Below are 15,758 nucleotides of genomic sequence, written 5' to 3'. Positions count from 1 at the left end.
ATATCCAGCAGGAACTCTTTGGAGGCAAAGAGCAATAAGCGCTTGGAACACATATTGATAAAATGATACAGTACAGAAGTAGAGTTGATAAAATGATACAGTACAAAAGTAGAATTGGCTACTTTTTTTAGGTGTAAATGCTGCTGATGGTATATATTAAGGAAAAGTTTAGTAAGTGTATATTAAGGAAAAGTTTAATATGCATTATTATATACTTAGCTCACTTTTTGTATAGGTACTAGAAGTACTTCTGTCTTGTGTTAGACATCCAAAAAACATTTTTGTAGCTATTATGTGCTTGTAGAAAATGTACTTTCTTTTGATCTACAAGTATGAAAACTTCCCTTCTTCCCTCCTGACAAGACTCTCCACCCCAAAATGAAGAGTGGGGTGCTAAAAGGGAAGGTGGTGGTTAGATAATTCGTGACTCAGTGTCATCTACATATCTCCTTTTGCTAAAATGTTTCTCTTTAGCATTTCTGAAGTGTAAGGACCAATGAGTGTAATGAGTGTTAACTCATTAACAGATTACTAGACTTTGAGCAGTTTTGGAGGAGCCAAAATCCAAATGAGAACTTGGATCTTGTAATTCTGTTAAATCAGCAAGTGCTTATTTAAAGCTGACTATATACAAGATGCACTTTGAGCCCAGTGGGAGATTCAAAGAATTGGTGACAGATTTCTGAGTTTCAGGAACATAAGAGAATATACAAAGTTTAAAATCCCATGATTCTCCTCCCTAATTTAATTTTTTGGAGTGTTTTTCTTTCCTTCGTATTAAACTTTTACTTTGAAAGTTCCCAGAAGTTGGGACAAGCAAGTAAGAGAGACAGTTGCCTAAATTCTTGAGGATGGGGGTAGTTACTGACTACTTTATGTTAGTGAATAATTTCACTGTAACTGTTTTTACTAATGGTCTACAGTAGAAGTTTTTAGATTGCTTACTTATGTGTAATTTGGTTTAGTCAACACAAGGATGCATTTGGTTAGCCAGAATGCAAAATTTGCTGGCTAGAATGGTCTTGGAAAGTTTTATGGGGCAGGGGGAAATACGGCCTTTGGAAGAGTAGGCAGCAGTGGGAATCTCAGGCAAGGAAGGGAAAGGCATGGGCAAAGTCCCAGAGGACAAAAAAAATTTGTGGTAGATCACTTTTCACCTAGACTTGATCAGTGGTCTTACCTTATGTATTTTCAAGATTACCACAGTTTTTCTTCTGTAATCACCATTCCTTTGATTTTATTTTTAAGCATGATATTTAATGATTTTTTTTAAAGATTTGAGCTCTTTTTTAAAAAAATAAATTTAGTTATTTATTTATTTTTATTTATTTATTTTTGGCTGCATCAGGTCTTCGTTGCTGCGCGTGGGCTTTCTCTAGTTGTGGCGAGCGGGGGCTACTCTTTGTTGCGGTGCGCAGGCTTCTCATTGCAGTAGCTTCTCTTGTTGCGGAGCATGGGCTTCAGTAGTTGTGGCTCGCAGGCTCCAGAGCACAGACTCAGTAGTTGTGGCACACGGGCTTAGTTGCTCCGCGGCATGTGGGATCTTCCCAGACCTAGGGCTCGAACCCATGTCCCCTGCATTGGCAGGCGGATTCTTAACCACTGCACCACCAGGGAAGTCCTAATGTGTTTTAAAGTTTAACATTAAAGGAGGAATTACTTTGTTTGAGAAAGTGTTAAAAGGCTGAAAAATCTTGATCTAAATAATGATTTCCTAAGGGAGATCTGGGAAATCCCCAGTAATTGTTGCTGGTTCAGAGAACAGTCCTCAGGACTGGGAAGAGAAATAGGGGAGTCCCAGAGAGGGGCTCCATGGTCAGAACCATTTGATCCTCAAAACAGAATGAAAAAATTTTTTAACTATAAATATAAATGCAGATGTTCATTATTATAGATAGGGTAAAGTCACTCCTGTCAGAGGAAAAACTTTTGGCTGTGTAACATGATGGTGGAGAAATCTTTGGATGAGTAGAACAGTTGAAGGCCATATAAGGAAATTTTTCTCCCCCATTTTCTCCCCCATTCTCTGGAATATTTAGGGCTAGGTTCTTCGTTTCTGATACCTTAAAAGTCTTCTGTTATTAAGAACCATTATTAAAAAAAAAAACATTTAGATGATGACATCAGAATTTTAGAATTACCCATAGTCCTGTAACTCTAACAGCTATTTTCATTTTTGCATGTTATCTTCTAATCTTTACTTGTATGCATACTTTCTTAGTAATGGTACTTTAAAAATTGATGAAGGGGCTTCCCGGGTGGCGCAGTGGTTGAGAGTCCGCCTGCCGATGCAGGGGACACGGGTTCGTGCCCCGGTCCGGGAAGATCCCACATGCCGCGGAGTGGCTGGGTCCGTGAGCCATGGCCGCTGAGCCTACGTGTCCGGAGTCTGTGCTCTGCAACGGGAGAGGCCACAACAGTTAGAGGCCCGCGTACAGCAAAAAAAAAAAAAAAATTGATGAAGAAGAAATACCAAGATCTAGAGAATTTTGTATGATTCCTTTTTCTTTTTAAGGTACGTGTTGGGTGGTGGAGCATTATGCATGGAACTCCTCACAAAACAGGTGACTATTTTCTTATGGTATTCGTGTTTTTCAAACATAGAGTGTTTTAACTATGTAAATTAGATTCTAAGTGGACAAAGCTCTTTGTAATAGTACCTACTTTACATAATTTTTGTTTTTTTGCTAAAAACACCTACTTTTAATAATGAAAGCTTTTTAAACCAGTAAAATGACATTGTACTTGCTGCTTAATCTATGCTAGGATGGGCAATAAGAGTGATGTATATTTAAAGTTGTAATTTGCTCATTTTTAGCACTTTGAATGTTGGTCTGCTTTGCTTCTTTTTTTGTGAGATTTTGGAAATGGTCCAACTTTACTTTTACTCCTTGACCACAAACTTCTTAACATTAATTTGCTGTTATTCAGTCATTATATGCCATTTTCTTAAGCTTTCCTAACTGGGAATCAGGAATACCACTGTGTTTTAAAAAAGTGTTTTCTTCTTTCTGTAGGGCTGGAGCAGTGCCTATTCAATAGAATCGGTCATCATGCAAATCAATGCCACATTAGTCAAAGGCAAAGCCAGAGTGCAGTTTGGAGCAAATAAGGTACTTTTATTAAGAATGTCACATAAACTATAAGATATATTTCCTGTTATCTTATGAGGAGGCTTCTTTCTGTTCTCTTAGTCTTTGTTATTTCTACTATAGTTAAATATGTCTATAATTTGAAATTTATTATTGGTTTATATATGCTAATAAGTAAAAAAATTATATGTAGTTGTAAGTTTCCAAAAATTGAGATCATGTTGTAAGAGTTAATTCCCAGTGAGCATATACGTGCTAGGCTGTAATCTAAACTTTTAATTTGTATTAACTTTCAGTCCTCTTAATAACCTAAAAGTAGGTACTGTTATTGTCCTCATTTTGTAGATGAGGAAACTGAAGCACACAGAAGTTAGGTAACTCGTCTAAGGTCACAGGTGGCAGAGTGAGAATTGGAACCAGACTTTCTGGCTGTTGGTCTCTGCTCTTAACCACTGAGTTCTTTTCTTTATTCACTTACTATATCAGAAATATCTTTTCATGTCTAATTGTAGTTATCTATAAACACTTAAGTGGACACTTAAGGATGTACTCTGAAGTTAGTATGTTTTGGAAAAATATGTGATGGAAATCATCCTGACCTGACATTTAAAAAAATCTGGATGTTCCTAAAGTTTCTTGTGAATTTTGTATTAAATGCCTATCCAAATAGTACTAAATCTAAATAGGTATTTATAACTGTATTGCACATCAAATCATGAGCCCACTAGAATCTTAACTCACAGGGGAAGCAAAAATTGAAAAGGCTGTTTTACAGAATTATATACTTGGGATAATATTATAAAATAAGTTACTTTTAGCTTTTTAAACAGCTATTTCTTTGCATTAGAAAAAGTACCATTTTGTATAAAATCTAGAAGTTAATTGAAAAGTAGAGAATTGCTTATAACTACATTTAACTAGTGTTTCTTAACAGTGTATGTATTTTAGGTATTTTAAATGTGGCAATAGAATGATGTATTAGAACATCAAAACTTTGTTTTTCTAAATGACAATTTATGCTCACTATACAATTTCTTAAGTAGAAACAGATACAAACTAAAAAAGTCATCTGTAATTTGAGTGTCTAGAAATACTATTAGCATTTTGGTGTACTTCCAGTCTTTTAAATTTTCTTCCTGGCATTTATTTATATGTAGAACTTGATGTTAAATTTCATCTTTTTTTTTTTTTTTTAATTAGCATGTTTTTCCCATTAAGAGAAAATACAAAAGGCTTAGAACAGTGATTTTTTTGAGTATTTTTACCAGTAACTCACACTGTAAACTTACCTCTCTGGGCATCTGTATCTTTACCTGAAATACAATTGATCTGGATATTTTAAGTTTCTTCCAGTTTTAACATTCTGTAATAACAATACGCTATCTTTGTTCAGTGCTGTTAATTCCCTTGGAATCAATCAATTTCAATATAATTGCCTTAAACCTTTACATTTTCATAATTGTAGTTTTGTTAGCAAGTAAATATAACCATTTTATATAGGGTGCCAAGTTAGGCAGCTAAATATGTTTGCATATTAGAGTATGTCTTAGAAGGTGAATTTTTTTAATTGTCAAGATGAAACCTCACCCTTCTATTTTTTTTTCTTATTAAGAAATATTTGTCAGTTAAGAATGTAGAAACTTTGCATGATGTAATATGAGTTTTACCTTCCAGCCTTCTACTCAGCAGGGAATAGTCTGAATGCTAACTTTAAAAATACTACTATCAAAAAAGTAAGGTGCTAAATGGTGTTAAAAATATGCTACCATTTGTGTAAGAGGGATAGACAAGGACATATTATAGATGGGCTTTTATAAGCAGAGAATATCTCTGGAAGGATATTCAAGAAAATGCTAATAACGATTATTTCTGACAAGGGAGTGTTGAAATATTGAGGGGGCAGGTTAGAATTGGGAGGGAGACTTTACTGTAAATCATTTGTGCTATTTGAATTTCTTTTTGCCATACAACTATTCAGAAATATTTAAAATATAAAAAAATACTATCAGCTATTGGTTCAAAATAAATGAGTTTGTACCCTAAAAAAATCTTATTAAAATGAGATAAATATACGTAAGTACTGAAAAACAGAAAAAGTTGCCCATCCACACACATGAAATTTGGAGATAGGGTCAGATTGATAGAGCTGAGGATCTGCAGCTATGCCTGAGACAGAAGGATCTTGGCAAAGCTGGTTTTCTTATTCTGTTAACATGGAATAGAATATAGACTGTAACATTAACTCTAGGCTATAGTAGTGAGAAAGCCTTCTAAAGTAGAGGTCTGATCATATGACTTTTAGCAGGAATTGGGGGTTTAGATAGGCAAGATAGTGCCTTCTAAGAAGCTTCTGTTCACTGTTTGGAGGGTAATGGTAGTTGAGCTAAATAGTGAAGTCCTAGAGCACACAGCCCTAGCTAGCTATTTCTATCATCAGGAAAGGCATCTGTCTTCTCGACAGCCCATAGACCTCCAGTTATTTACCTATAGAATCCCCTAGTCAGTGATCACATTCAGATGAGAGAACTGATTTTTTTTTTCTGGGGAAAGTTGTTACCTGTACTAAGCACTCCAGTCTTCTATTATAAATGACCGAGATTGGGGAACCGAATCTGGGAACCTTGAATAATCCCGAGATTCTCCAAGGGGACTAAAGTGGTCTCATGTTAGTTGTATCCACAGTTCTCATCAGCAGCAGACACAGTCTTTAGAGGAAAGCATTTCTAATTTAAGCCTGTAAGATTCTCAAAGATTAAGATCAAGCAAATACGAATTCAGTAAAAGATGACAAGCACATAAGTAGACAACCTAACATACATGAGAACTGGCAGGAACAATGAATAAGAGATACATATTCCCAAAGACTTGAGGTTTTGGAATTAGCAGACACTAGAATTTTGAGAAAATGAATAATTATATGTAAAATCTAGTGTAAGGAAAAAAGAATCATAAAATTGAGCAAATGATAAGACTAGGAATGATGAGACAGATCTGAAAAAGAATGAAATAGAATTTATAGAAATGAAAAATGTTGAAATGAGAAACAATAGATTAGACATCAGAAGAGAGAATTAATTGATTAGAAGAAATAACTCAGAATGTTGCACAGAGAGACCTGGGGATAGACAGTACAGCAGAAGTTAAGAGGTAGAGATCAGAACGAGGTCTAAAACATGTCTTATTCGAATCCCAGGAGGAGATAATAAAATTATATTAAAGAGAGAAATAGAAACCAGAAAGTGAAGTTGTAGAAGCAGGCCCAAATAAATAAGTCATAACAAATAAAAATGGACTAAAGTTACCAGTTAGTTCAAATTAAAAAGTGGTCTTGGGTTTCCCTGGCGACGCAGTGGTTGAGAGTCCACCTGCCGATGCAGGGGACACGGGTTCGTGCCCCGGTCTGGGAAGATCCCACATGCTGTGGAGCGACTAGGCCCGTGAGCCATGGCCGCTGAGCCTGCGCGTCCGGAGCCTGTGCTCCGCAACGGGAGGGGCCACAACAGTGAGAGGCCCGCGTACAGCAAAAAAAAAAAAAAAAAAAAAAAAAAAAAAGTGGTCTTTAAGAAGTGTATGTATTTATTTATTTTTATTTAAAAACATTTTTTTGAAGTATAGTTGATTTACAATGTTGTGTTAATTTCTTTTGTGTTAATTTTTTCCTGTACAGCAAAGTGACTCATTTATACATATGTAAATATATTCTTTTTCATATTCTTTTACATTATGGTTTGTCACAAGAAGTATATTTAAAATGTGAGGATACAAAGAGATTGAAAAATAAACTTGTTTTAAAGAAGAACGATAAAGATAGGCCAGTATAGGCATACCTTGGAGCTATTATGGGTTCAGTGCCAGACTACTACTTCGGTAAAGCCAGTATCACAATAAAGCAAGTCACGTGAACTTTTTGGTTTCCAAGTGCATACAAAATTTACACTGTACTGCAGTCTATTAAGTGTGCAATAGCCTTACGTCTAAAAAACAATGTACATGCCATAATTAAAAAAAAACTTTACTGCTAAAAAATGCTAACCATCATCTGAGTCTTCAGTGAGTTGTAGTAGTAACACCAGAAATCACTGATCCCAGATCTCTGTAACAGATATAGCAATGAAAAAGTTTGTGTCACATTTGGGTAATTCAAAATATTTCAGACACACAAAATGAGCCAGTGCTGCTGGGAAAAATGGAGTCTATAGACCTGCTCGACGCAGGGTTGCCAGAAACTTCAAATTTAAAAAAGGCAATATCTGCTAGGTGCAGTAAAGTGAAGTGCAATAAAATGAGGTTTGCCTGTATACACTAACAAAAAGATGATGTAGCTGCAGTACCAAACAATTTGATTTTGGAACAGAAAGCATTAGCAACTACTTAATGATGAAAGTCTCATTTAACCAGGAGGACATAATTTTTTACTTTGTCATGCTACCTATCATTTGTTGAGAGGAAAAAGCAGGGGACAGTGACTGACAACAATAGGCTGTACATTAATTTTCTTGTATAACCTTAAGGATATACAAGGAAACTAATAACTAGTTAATTTGGGTAGAAGAATGAAGGTGGATATGCTTATGATGTATTAACTGGAAGTTAAGATGTAGGCCAGTTGTACTCATGGGGATAAAATTAATGCTAAACTTGGCCCCTTAAAAGAGGTTCTGATCTAGAGGTTAACAAAAGAAGACTCCTTTAGTAATGGCTTGATGCCACTTGGACATTCTTTAGATTTTTAACTCAAAATGTCATTCATATGTGTAGTCCTTAAAGCCTAATGTTTCCTTACCTGAAGGTAATATTTTGTAGTTCTTTTTTTTTTTTTTTGATGGAAGTTATGAGGAAGAGTTTTTCCACTTGCATCCAAATAGCATCCTTTAACTTTATTCATAAAGCCTTGTACTTGTGCAGTGGTAGGAGGACTTATAAAAACGAACCGTGAATTTTGTAGATCTTTCCTAGAGAACAATTACGGCTTTGTTGTCCCTCTAAAATGGTAGAGAATAATGAAATTGAGAAATTTATTTTGGAAATGGAAATATAACTTAGTTTCCTGTGTTCTTTTAAGTACATTGGTGATGCATCCATAAATTATTTGTAATGATTTTCATCTACTTACAGTTTTGATATAAAATGTATAATTCTCTTTCAGAATCAATATAATCTAGCAAGAGCCCAACAATCCTATAATTCCATTGTACAGATACATGAGAAAAATGGTATGTTAAATAAGTATTTATTGCCATTTATGAAATTTTACATAATGTACCGTTGATATTTATCATGTTTTATTCTTCTGTTTTTGCTTTAATTTCTTACAAAGTACAGCCACTACAGTGAAAACTTTAACCTGAGGATACACACACTGTGTTTCATTCAAAATCTTTGTATCCTAAATACTTGGCCTGCGAACCTCTGAGTCAGAGTCAAGATTTTTGAGTAGATTAAGGAATGGATCACTTTACTCACTTGAAATGTATGGTATTGGGATAGGAATTGAGTTAAAGGCAACTCTAAAGGTGGAGTTCTTGCTGTTAATACTGAGTAAATGCAATCAGGATCATGAACCAGTTTCTGAAACATCTTCAGACTACTTAATGCTTTTTGCCAATTGTACACATTTATTTATTCAAGTAAAAAAGTACTAATTTCAGTTTATACTTAAGAATATTTGAGTTGTAAATTTTAAAAACATTAAAATATCTTTCAAAACTTTATTGGCCTTTTAAAATTTTGCTTATTTTCACAATGCGTGTTTGGAGCTTTTGTCTCTAATAGTGAGGCAATAAACAAGTAGACCTGGAATCAGAAGACCTATTATCAAGTGGCATTTGTGTCACTCATTAGCTCTGTGGCCCTGAGCAAGTCCCATTACCGCTCAGCCTCAGTTTCCTCATCTCTAAAATTGGCATGATGTCTGTCTTGCTGAACATGAGGAAAAAGCGAGTAGTGTGTATGCACAGCATTTTATAACCAAGTGCTGATATTCGTGGTAGCTGGGGTAGTGAAACTGATGCGTTTTTGTGCAGAGTAAGTAAATTGATAGGAAGTAGTTTTCTTCAAGAGTATTTACAGTAAAGTGTTCTTTACTTTGCTAGAATGTGGTAGTTTGTGACTTAAGATTTGTGTTTAGTGTGTGCTCACTTTTAATGACAGAGCAAACTTGCCACTTTTGCAGTGACTGCTTACTTCTGAAAGAGTAGTATTCAGAACAATTTTCAAGCTTCTGAAGAGGGAAATGATAAAAAACTTGAGGACAAAGCTGGGTTTTCATAATAATAATAATCTCCAGCACCCTAAATTAACAGACCCAAAGACTCCTGTGTGCTACTTCATTAACCACGTGGATGCTTCACAAATCTTGGTGTATTCACACTGTTCCAATGGCAATTTCGTACCAAGCAATACTTAATCTCATTTGCCTTTTTAGAGAGAGCTTATATTTTTGTTGAGCTTAGAAACATATTTTTTTCTTATGTCTTATTATTTGTTAAATTAGATGTTGTAGTCAGCATTCAAAAATGTTTATGGAAACTGTATTTGAGAAAGTGTGGGTGTGTGTATAATTAGCTATGGTGAAAGAGCAATAGATTCAGATTCAAGAGATGGCTTCTAGTATCTTCTGCTAAATCTGATCTTGGGCTTACTTAATCAGTGCACCTGCTGAGATGGCACCCTCACTGGTAAAATGACATCACTGCCTGATGACAGTCCAAGTTCCTCTTATTCTAAAATACCAGGATTTTCTTTGGGGGATAGCTATTTTCAGTGTGGTTTCCTTTCAGATACCGAATTGAAATGAAATATAAAACCTAGCTTGTTGCCTAATATTTCCACACTGTTCTCTTTTGGTAGAAATGCCATTAATATAGAGATCTTATATTGAAAACTCAAGTACAGTTTATTCATAGAAAATAACTTTATATTGTGAACATAAATATCAAAATGCTATGTTACCAACCCAAGTGTAAGTTTAATTTTTACAGTAGGTTTACAGAGGAAAATTATGGGTAGAGAAAGTATCTAACCTTGGTAAAATGCCATTGCTCCTAGTTGGTTTAAGAATTAAAATATTTTAACTGTTTTTTTCCCCATTCTTTTTCAGGCTGGTACACCCCTCCAAAGGAAGATGGCTAAATGTGTTGACTTTTGTATGTTTGGACCAATGTTGCTTTAAAGAAAATCTTTCCAACATGCAGACACAAGCTTTGAGTGCCCCTATAACAGCAGTACCGAAGATGTTAGCTAATAGATATTTTAGTGGATAATCTGTCAACTGATCCAGTATAAGTTACAGCCTTTCCATTTTTCTCATTTTAGGTATCTTGGACTGAGCAGTGGGGCATTTACTATATTTTTCCTGATAAATACACATACTGGCTGCTCCTTATCTCTTTCTTTGAAAGGTGAAATGTGTTAAGCAGACAAGTCAGCATCAGGTTACTGAAGTTGCAACTTGAGGGCAACTTTCCCATTTTGAGCTCATGTGTTATGAGGATTTGCAATATATTGTTCCATTTAAAGCCAATAAAAGTTTAATTGATGTTTAATATTGGTTTAGAAAATTTAAGATGTTTTAAATCACAGTAGCTTTTTCAGGTTAAAACCATTTTATGATATTGCCAAAATAATGACAGGAAACGTACTTATTAAACTGTTAAAGTTTTTTTTTTTATGGCTATGAAGATCTGAATTGTTTTTTCAAGATTTGCTCTTTAGTAAGTTGTACTTTTTAGGCAAAGCAAAGCAAGGCTGTGCCAATTCAGGTTTGTAAGTAGTCATTTCCACTGGGGCATCAGAGTCTTGCTGGGCTGAATCTGCTTCTTGCTGGTTCAGTATTTACTATGAAGAGCTTGACGTATAGAGCTTGAAGTTATTTTAAATACTAAGTCATTTTACGTTTCCATTTTATTAACGGGATGTTGCAATCAATTGTAAACTAATAAACTTATAAAGTGATTGGCACAAAGACTCTTTGAACAAAAACTGCACAGTTAAGTACAAAAAGTATCTAATTTGGAGACCTAAAGTTTTTGCTATAGTCATAACAATGGCTTTTACATTGAAAGACTAATAGGAACTCTACATATATTAATTCTTTTATAAAACCTGACTTAAATCAGTGTACTCTCCATTTTATTGCCTTACCAGAATCAGTCCTGTTGGGTTGGTAGTAGATTTTTTTATATACCCAAATTTGATTTAAAAGTAAACTCTAGTTATTAAGCACTTTTAAAAAGAAATCCAGAAGCACATTTTTTCTGCACAAACCAATTACAAAGTTCAAAAGTGTTTCTTATGCTTTGAGACTCAGTTTTTAACTTTGTAAACCACATCTGAGACACTTGGCACTTCTGCATTATTGTGTTTAATTGCCTTTTTTTTTTTTTTTTCTATTTTGGTTAAGAAGACAGTAGAAAAAGATTTTCTGGCATTCTTGTTCACTTGGTTACATTTGTATAAAGTTCTGATTGCCAGTTGCTCAGATAAGTGACAAGGCAGAATTCTTTAAAGCATTGAAGTTCCTTAAACCTAAGGCTAAATCTTGAATACATTATTGAATTCTTTAATATCCTGATGGCTAGCAGATTGACAGCTGCACATTTGGCATGCTTTTTTTGTTTTTTTTTTTTTGTTTTTTGGTTTTTTGGGGACTTTATTTTTCATTGCAGATTTATTTGGCAATGTACAGTAAATTTTGTAAACTTGCATCAAGTTTATGAATAAAGAACCATTTAAAAAATAACTTTGTCACTTTTCCCTCATAAAAGATAGTCTTTGCTTTAAGTTTCTACAGGCTGTTGGGTTTCTGGAATAGGATTATATATGGTGGGATGGGGTGAGGAGAGGCTTGAGGGGAAGAGAGGCAGATTGATTTCACAAGAGAAAGCTAGAGAATCCGGAATTGGTGTGTATAGACTTGGCATACTCAGGGCTTCCTCAACCTATTCCCTCTCCCACACTCATTTTTTAATATAAATTCAAGTGCTACTTTCTTCATGGCTGTCCCTAGTTCCCCAAGTTACAGTAATCTGCTCCCTCTTTAGTATACCCATAGCCTCTTACACAATTGTCAGTTTATCTCACATACAAGAAGTCCAGAGGTAGGAAAATTCTAGGCATGGTACCTCTGCTGCTTTGAAATTTTTCCATGTTGGTTTCATCTTTGGATAGACTTGTCTTGGATGTGCAGCCACCTTAATCCATCCAGAGGTAGATACTGGTCCTGTTGTCTAGTGTCTCCTTAGGAAGTGAGGAGCTCTTTAGGAGTCCCCCCCACCCCCAAAGCATTATTGCCTCTCAGTTTTCCTTGGCTAGAACTAGGGCCCGTGTCTACCCCTAAAGTAATGGCTGGTGAAAAGAATGAGACCTTCATGATTAATATGGACCAGTGGTTCTCAAGTTATGATTTGGAGAATGCTGGAGGCTCCTGAGACCCTTCTAGGAGGTTTTTAAGATCAAAACAATTCTCTTAACACTAAAGCATTATTTGCTATTTTCACTCTCATTCTCTCACAAGTGTACAGTGGAGTTTTCCAGAGGCTACGTGGTGTGATAGACGTGATATTGCAACAGATTGAATTCAGAAGCAGGTCAAGCTGTCTTCTATTAAGCCAGAAATTAGAGGTTTGCAAGATGTAAAGATGCTACACTTATTCAATATTGGAGGGGGAGAGTGGTGGAGATTTGGTAAAGTTAGTTTTTCATAAGTTATTTTATTTATGTGTCATGAATTTTAAGTGAATTAATATTACAATGTTTTAATTAAAAATAATAAAATTTATTTATTTTTGGCTGCGTTGCGTCCTCGTTGCTGCATGCGGGCTTTCTTTTAGTTGCGGCGAGCGGGGGCTACTCTTCGTTGCGGTCCGCAGACTTCTTGTTGCGGTGGCTTCTCATTGAGGAGCACCGGCTCTAGGCGCGTGGGCTTCAGTAGTTGTGGCTGGCAGGCTCTAGAGCACAGGCTCAATAGTTGCGGTGCACGGGCTTAGTTGCTCTGAGGCGTGTGGGATCTTCCTGGACCAGGGCTCGAACCTGTGTCGCCTGCATTGGCAGGTGGGTTCTTAACCACTGCGCCACCAGGGAAGCCCCCAGTGTTTTAATTTTTAATATGGTAAATATAAATAGTCATAACCCATCTAAAGAAGCTCTTTAGTGTTGCCAATATTTAAGATTGTGAAGCAGTCCTGAGGCCAAAATGTTTGAGACCAGCTTGTTTAGACCAACCAAATTTACCAGTCAAGAGCTGTGCATCAGATCAGGCAGGCCCTTGTTAGCCAGGAAGCGGCAAGAGGAATAGATGTTAGCTGGGGAGGGGATACAGCAGTATCTGCTGTGCTTACATTCCTTCTATCTGTGATTCTCAAGGTGGGCTTGCATCACGGGAAAGCTTAAATCACAGTAAAGCTAAAACTACGACTGCTGGGCCCCACCCCCAAGTGTTTAAGTAGGCCCGGGGTGAGGACCAAGAATACGCCAAACAGAATTTCTCAGGTGAATCTGATGCTACTAGCAGGGAACTAGTGTTTGGGGGCGTGCTTTCATAGCAGTGGTAGGTGCTCTTTAAGCCGTTTAACACATTCAGCACTTGAGGGCTGCACGGTGTTGAATAAAGGTGGTGATTTTCACAGTTTATCTTAAAGCAGATACTGCCAGTTCAAAAATTGGACTCATGCTGTTAACAGGCATTGGGACTGTGAAGACCCATACAACATTGTTTAGTCTGTGCCTTCCAGAACTCATGAATTAGAGAAAGACCTGTACAAAGAAAATACCGCTGCAAGTGCAGTGAGAGGCACAGAAGGAGGTGGATATGGTTCGACTGTGGAAAGCCTCCTGAAACGTTCCGGGAGGATTACAGGACACGTGGCCACCACCTTCAAGCACCTGCCCCGGCTCCCAGACCAGCGCCGGAAACGCTTTGGCTTGGAGTCACGTGGGCCCCTCCTCAGCGGCCCCACCTCCTCTGACCGGCCGGAAGTGGCGCGCGCGCCTGCTCAGTTCGCGCACGGCCGGGCGTACGCCGCTCCCTCGCAGCCGCCGTACTGCTTCCTCGTTGGGTTGGTGAGGCATGGAACCGGTGGGCGGTGGCGGTGATCGCCGCGGCTCCTCCCCCGCAGACCCGCGAAGCACCTTCGTGTTGAGTAACCTAGCGGAGGTGGTGGAGCGTGTCCTCACCTTCCTGCCCGCCAAGGCGTTGCTGCGGGTGGCCGGGTGAGGGGAGAGGAGGCGGGAAGCTTCCCTCGGGACTTGCCTGGGCTGGCGGGGTGGGCGGATACCGTCGGGACACAGGGCTGACCCGGGCTCCCTATCCCTACCCCTGCCCCAGGTGGTGGCCCCATAAGCAAGGTACCCCGGCCGTAGTGCTCCCGGGGACCTTTCCCAGAGGAGCCAGGTTTTCTCTGCCCCCGGCTCTCCTTCCGAACCGGCGCCCGACGCCTCCCCCTCCCGGGGACTTTGGATCCCGCAGGAATCTCCTGCAGTTGCGCTCCTGGGTGGTGGGGGCCGGTGGTTTGTGAGCCGCGGGAGAGAGGGAAGTGAACGTCCGTTCACAGCCCTTTGTGCGTTTGCGTCCCCAGCGTGTGTCGCTTATGGAGGGAGTGTGTGCGCAGAGTGTTGCGGACCCATCGGAGTGTGACCTGGATCTCCGCGCGCTTGGCGATTGCCGGCCACCTGGAGGAGCATTGCTTGGTCCGCGTGGTAGCTGAAAAGCTTGAGGTAAGTAAGAAGGGGTGTTGTGTACAGTCCTTTGCAGGGTTGGTGGGTCAGTCGTTGAGAACCAAATTCAGCAATTTTGTATATGGCGTTACTTTTTGTAATTTAGGCAGGTTTTTCTCGTGACATGAAAAGATTTTGTAAACATCAGTTTTAATGACTGTACTGTAAGGATGTGCCATGGCTGCTTTGACCGTTCTTCACATATTGGGCATTTTATGTATCTAGATTGCCACTATTATGAAAATGCTGTTTAGAACCATCCTTTTACCTGCTTTCCTTGTCATTGTTTTGCAGGGGTGGTAACTGAAGGATCTCTATTGCATAGTGTTACGTAAAAATGCCAAGAACCAATACTTAAACCCCAAAATTTCAATCCCTGGTCCTGTTTAAAATTATATGTTTAGTATAATCTAAGTTATTAAAAGCGAAAAAGGAAGAACAGAAAAGAAATAAGCCAAAATGCTAGCAACAGTTTCCTTTGGGGGTAGAAGTGTGTGTGTGTGTGTGTGTGTGTGTGTGTGTGTGTACACTGTTTTTAAAAACTTTTGTTTCTTTTCCTTCAGATTTTTACCACTGCAAGTATTATTTTTATTTAGCTTTAAAAGTTTATGTATTGCAATGGCTGTTAAAGCCAGGCAGACTTAGGTGTGAACCCAGCTTTGGCACATACTAGCTGTGTGACTTTGAAAATGGTACCTAAACTCTCTGAGCCTGTAAAATGAAAAGGAAATAATCCTTACAGAGTTGTAAGGATTAAATAATGAAAAGGTAACCCATGTAACATTACCTACAGTGCCAGGAATATAATGTTTTCAATAATTGAAAGTATTATTCTCTATTAATATGGTTACTAAAATTCGTATACTAATACCCTTGAAGAAATGTATACATTGTAGAAAACTCTAGTGTGGAGACAAAAACATGAAAACCGTGTCCAAATCATTCATGCTCTTT

General features: G+C 37.7%; 2 protein-coding genes across 3 annotated transcripts in view; both read left to right on the top strand.

Moving 5' to 3' along the window:
• Nucleotides 1-10,636, top strand: part of UBE2Q2 (ubiquitin conjugating enzyme E2 Q2) — a 71,487-nt gene extending 60,851 nt beyond the window's left edge. The window contains exons 9-12 of one of the 2 annotated variants that reach the window (XM_007471841.1): nucleotides 2,516-2,564; nucleotides 3,018-3,113; nucleotides 8,239-8,305; nucleotides 10,192-10,636. In XM_007471841.1, the coding sequence (XP_007471903.1) occupies nucleotides 2,516-2,564; nucleotides 3,018-3,113; nucleotides 8,239-8,305; nucleotides 10,192-10,223 (244 nt within the window). In that variant the 3' untranslated portion in view covers nucleotides 10,224-10,636. The remainder of the gene's footprint in view (nucleotides 1-2,515; nucleotides 2,565-3,017; nucleotides 3,114-8,238; nucleotides 8,306-10,191) is intronic. The other variant, XM_007471840.1, reaches the window with a different exon arrangement.
• A 3,430-nt stretch (nucleotides 10,637-14,066) lies between these two features.
• The window catches only part of FBXO22 (F-box protein 22), a 37,590-nt gene continuing 35,898 nt past the window's right edge, over nucleotides 14,067-15,758 (top strand). The window contains exons 1-2 of the mRNA XM_007471839.1: nucleotides 14,067-14,300; nucleotides 14,666-14,804. Of these exons, the coding sequence (XP_007471901.1) occupies nucleotides 14,158-14,300; nucleotides 14,666-14,804 (282 nt within the window). The 5' untranslated portion in view covers nucleotides 14,067-14,157. The remainder of the gene's footprint in view (nucleotides 14,301-14,665; nucleotides 14,805-15,758) is intronic.

This window comes from Lipotes vexillifer, unplaced genomic scaffold (genome assembly GCF_000442215.2).
Source record: "Lipotes vexillifer unplaced genomic scaffold, Lipotes_vexillifer_v1.1 scaffold334, whole genome shotgun sequence".
NCBI classification, from domain to species: domain Eukaryota; kingdom Metazoa; phylum Chordata; class Mammalia; order Artiodactyla; family Lipotidae; genus Lipotes; species Lipotes vexillifer.
The sequence above is the reverse complement of the archived record's forward strand: the minus strand, read 5'-3'. Positions and strand labels throughout refer to the sequence as shown.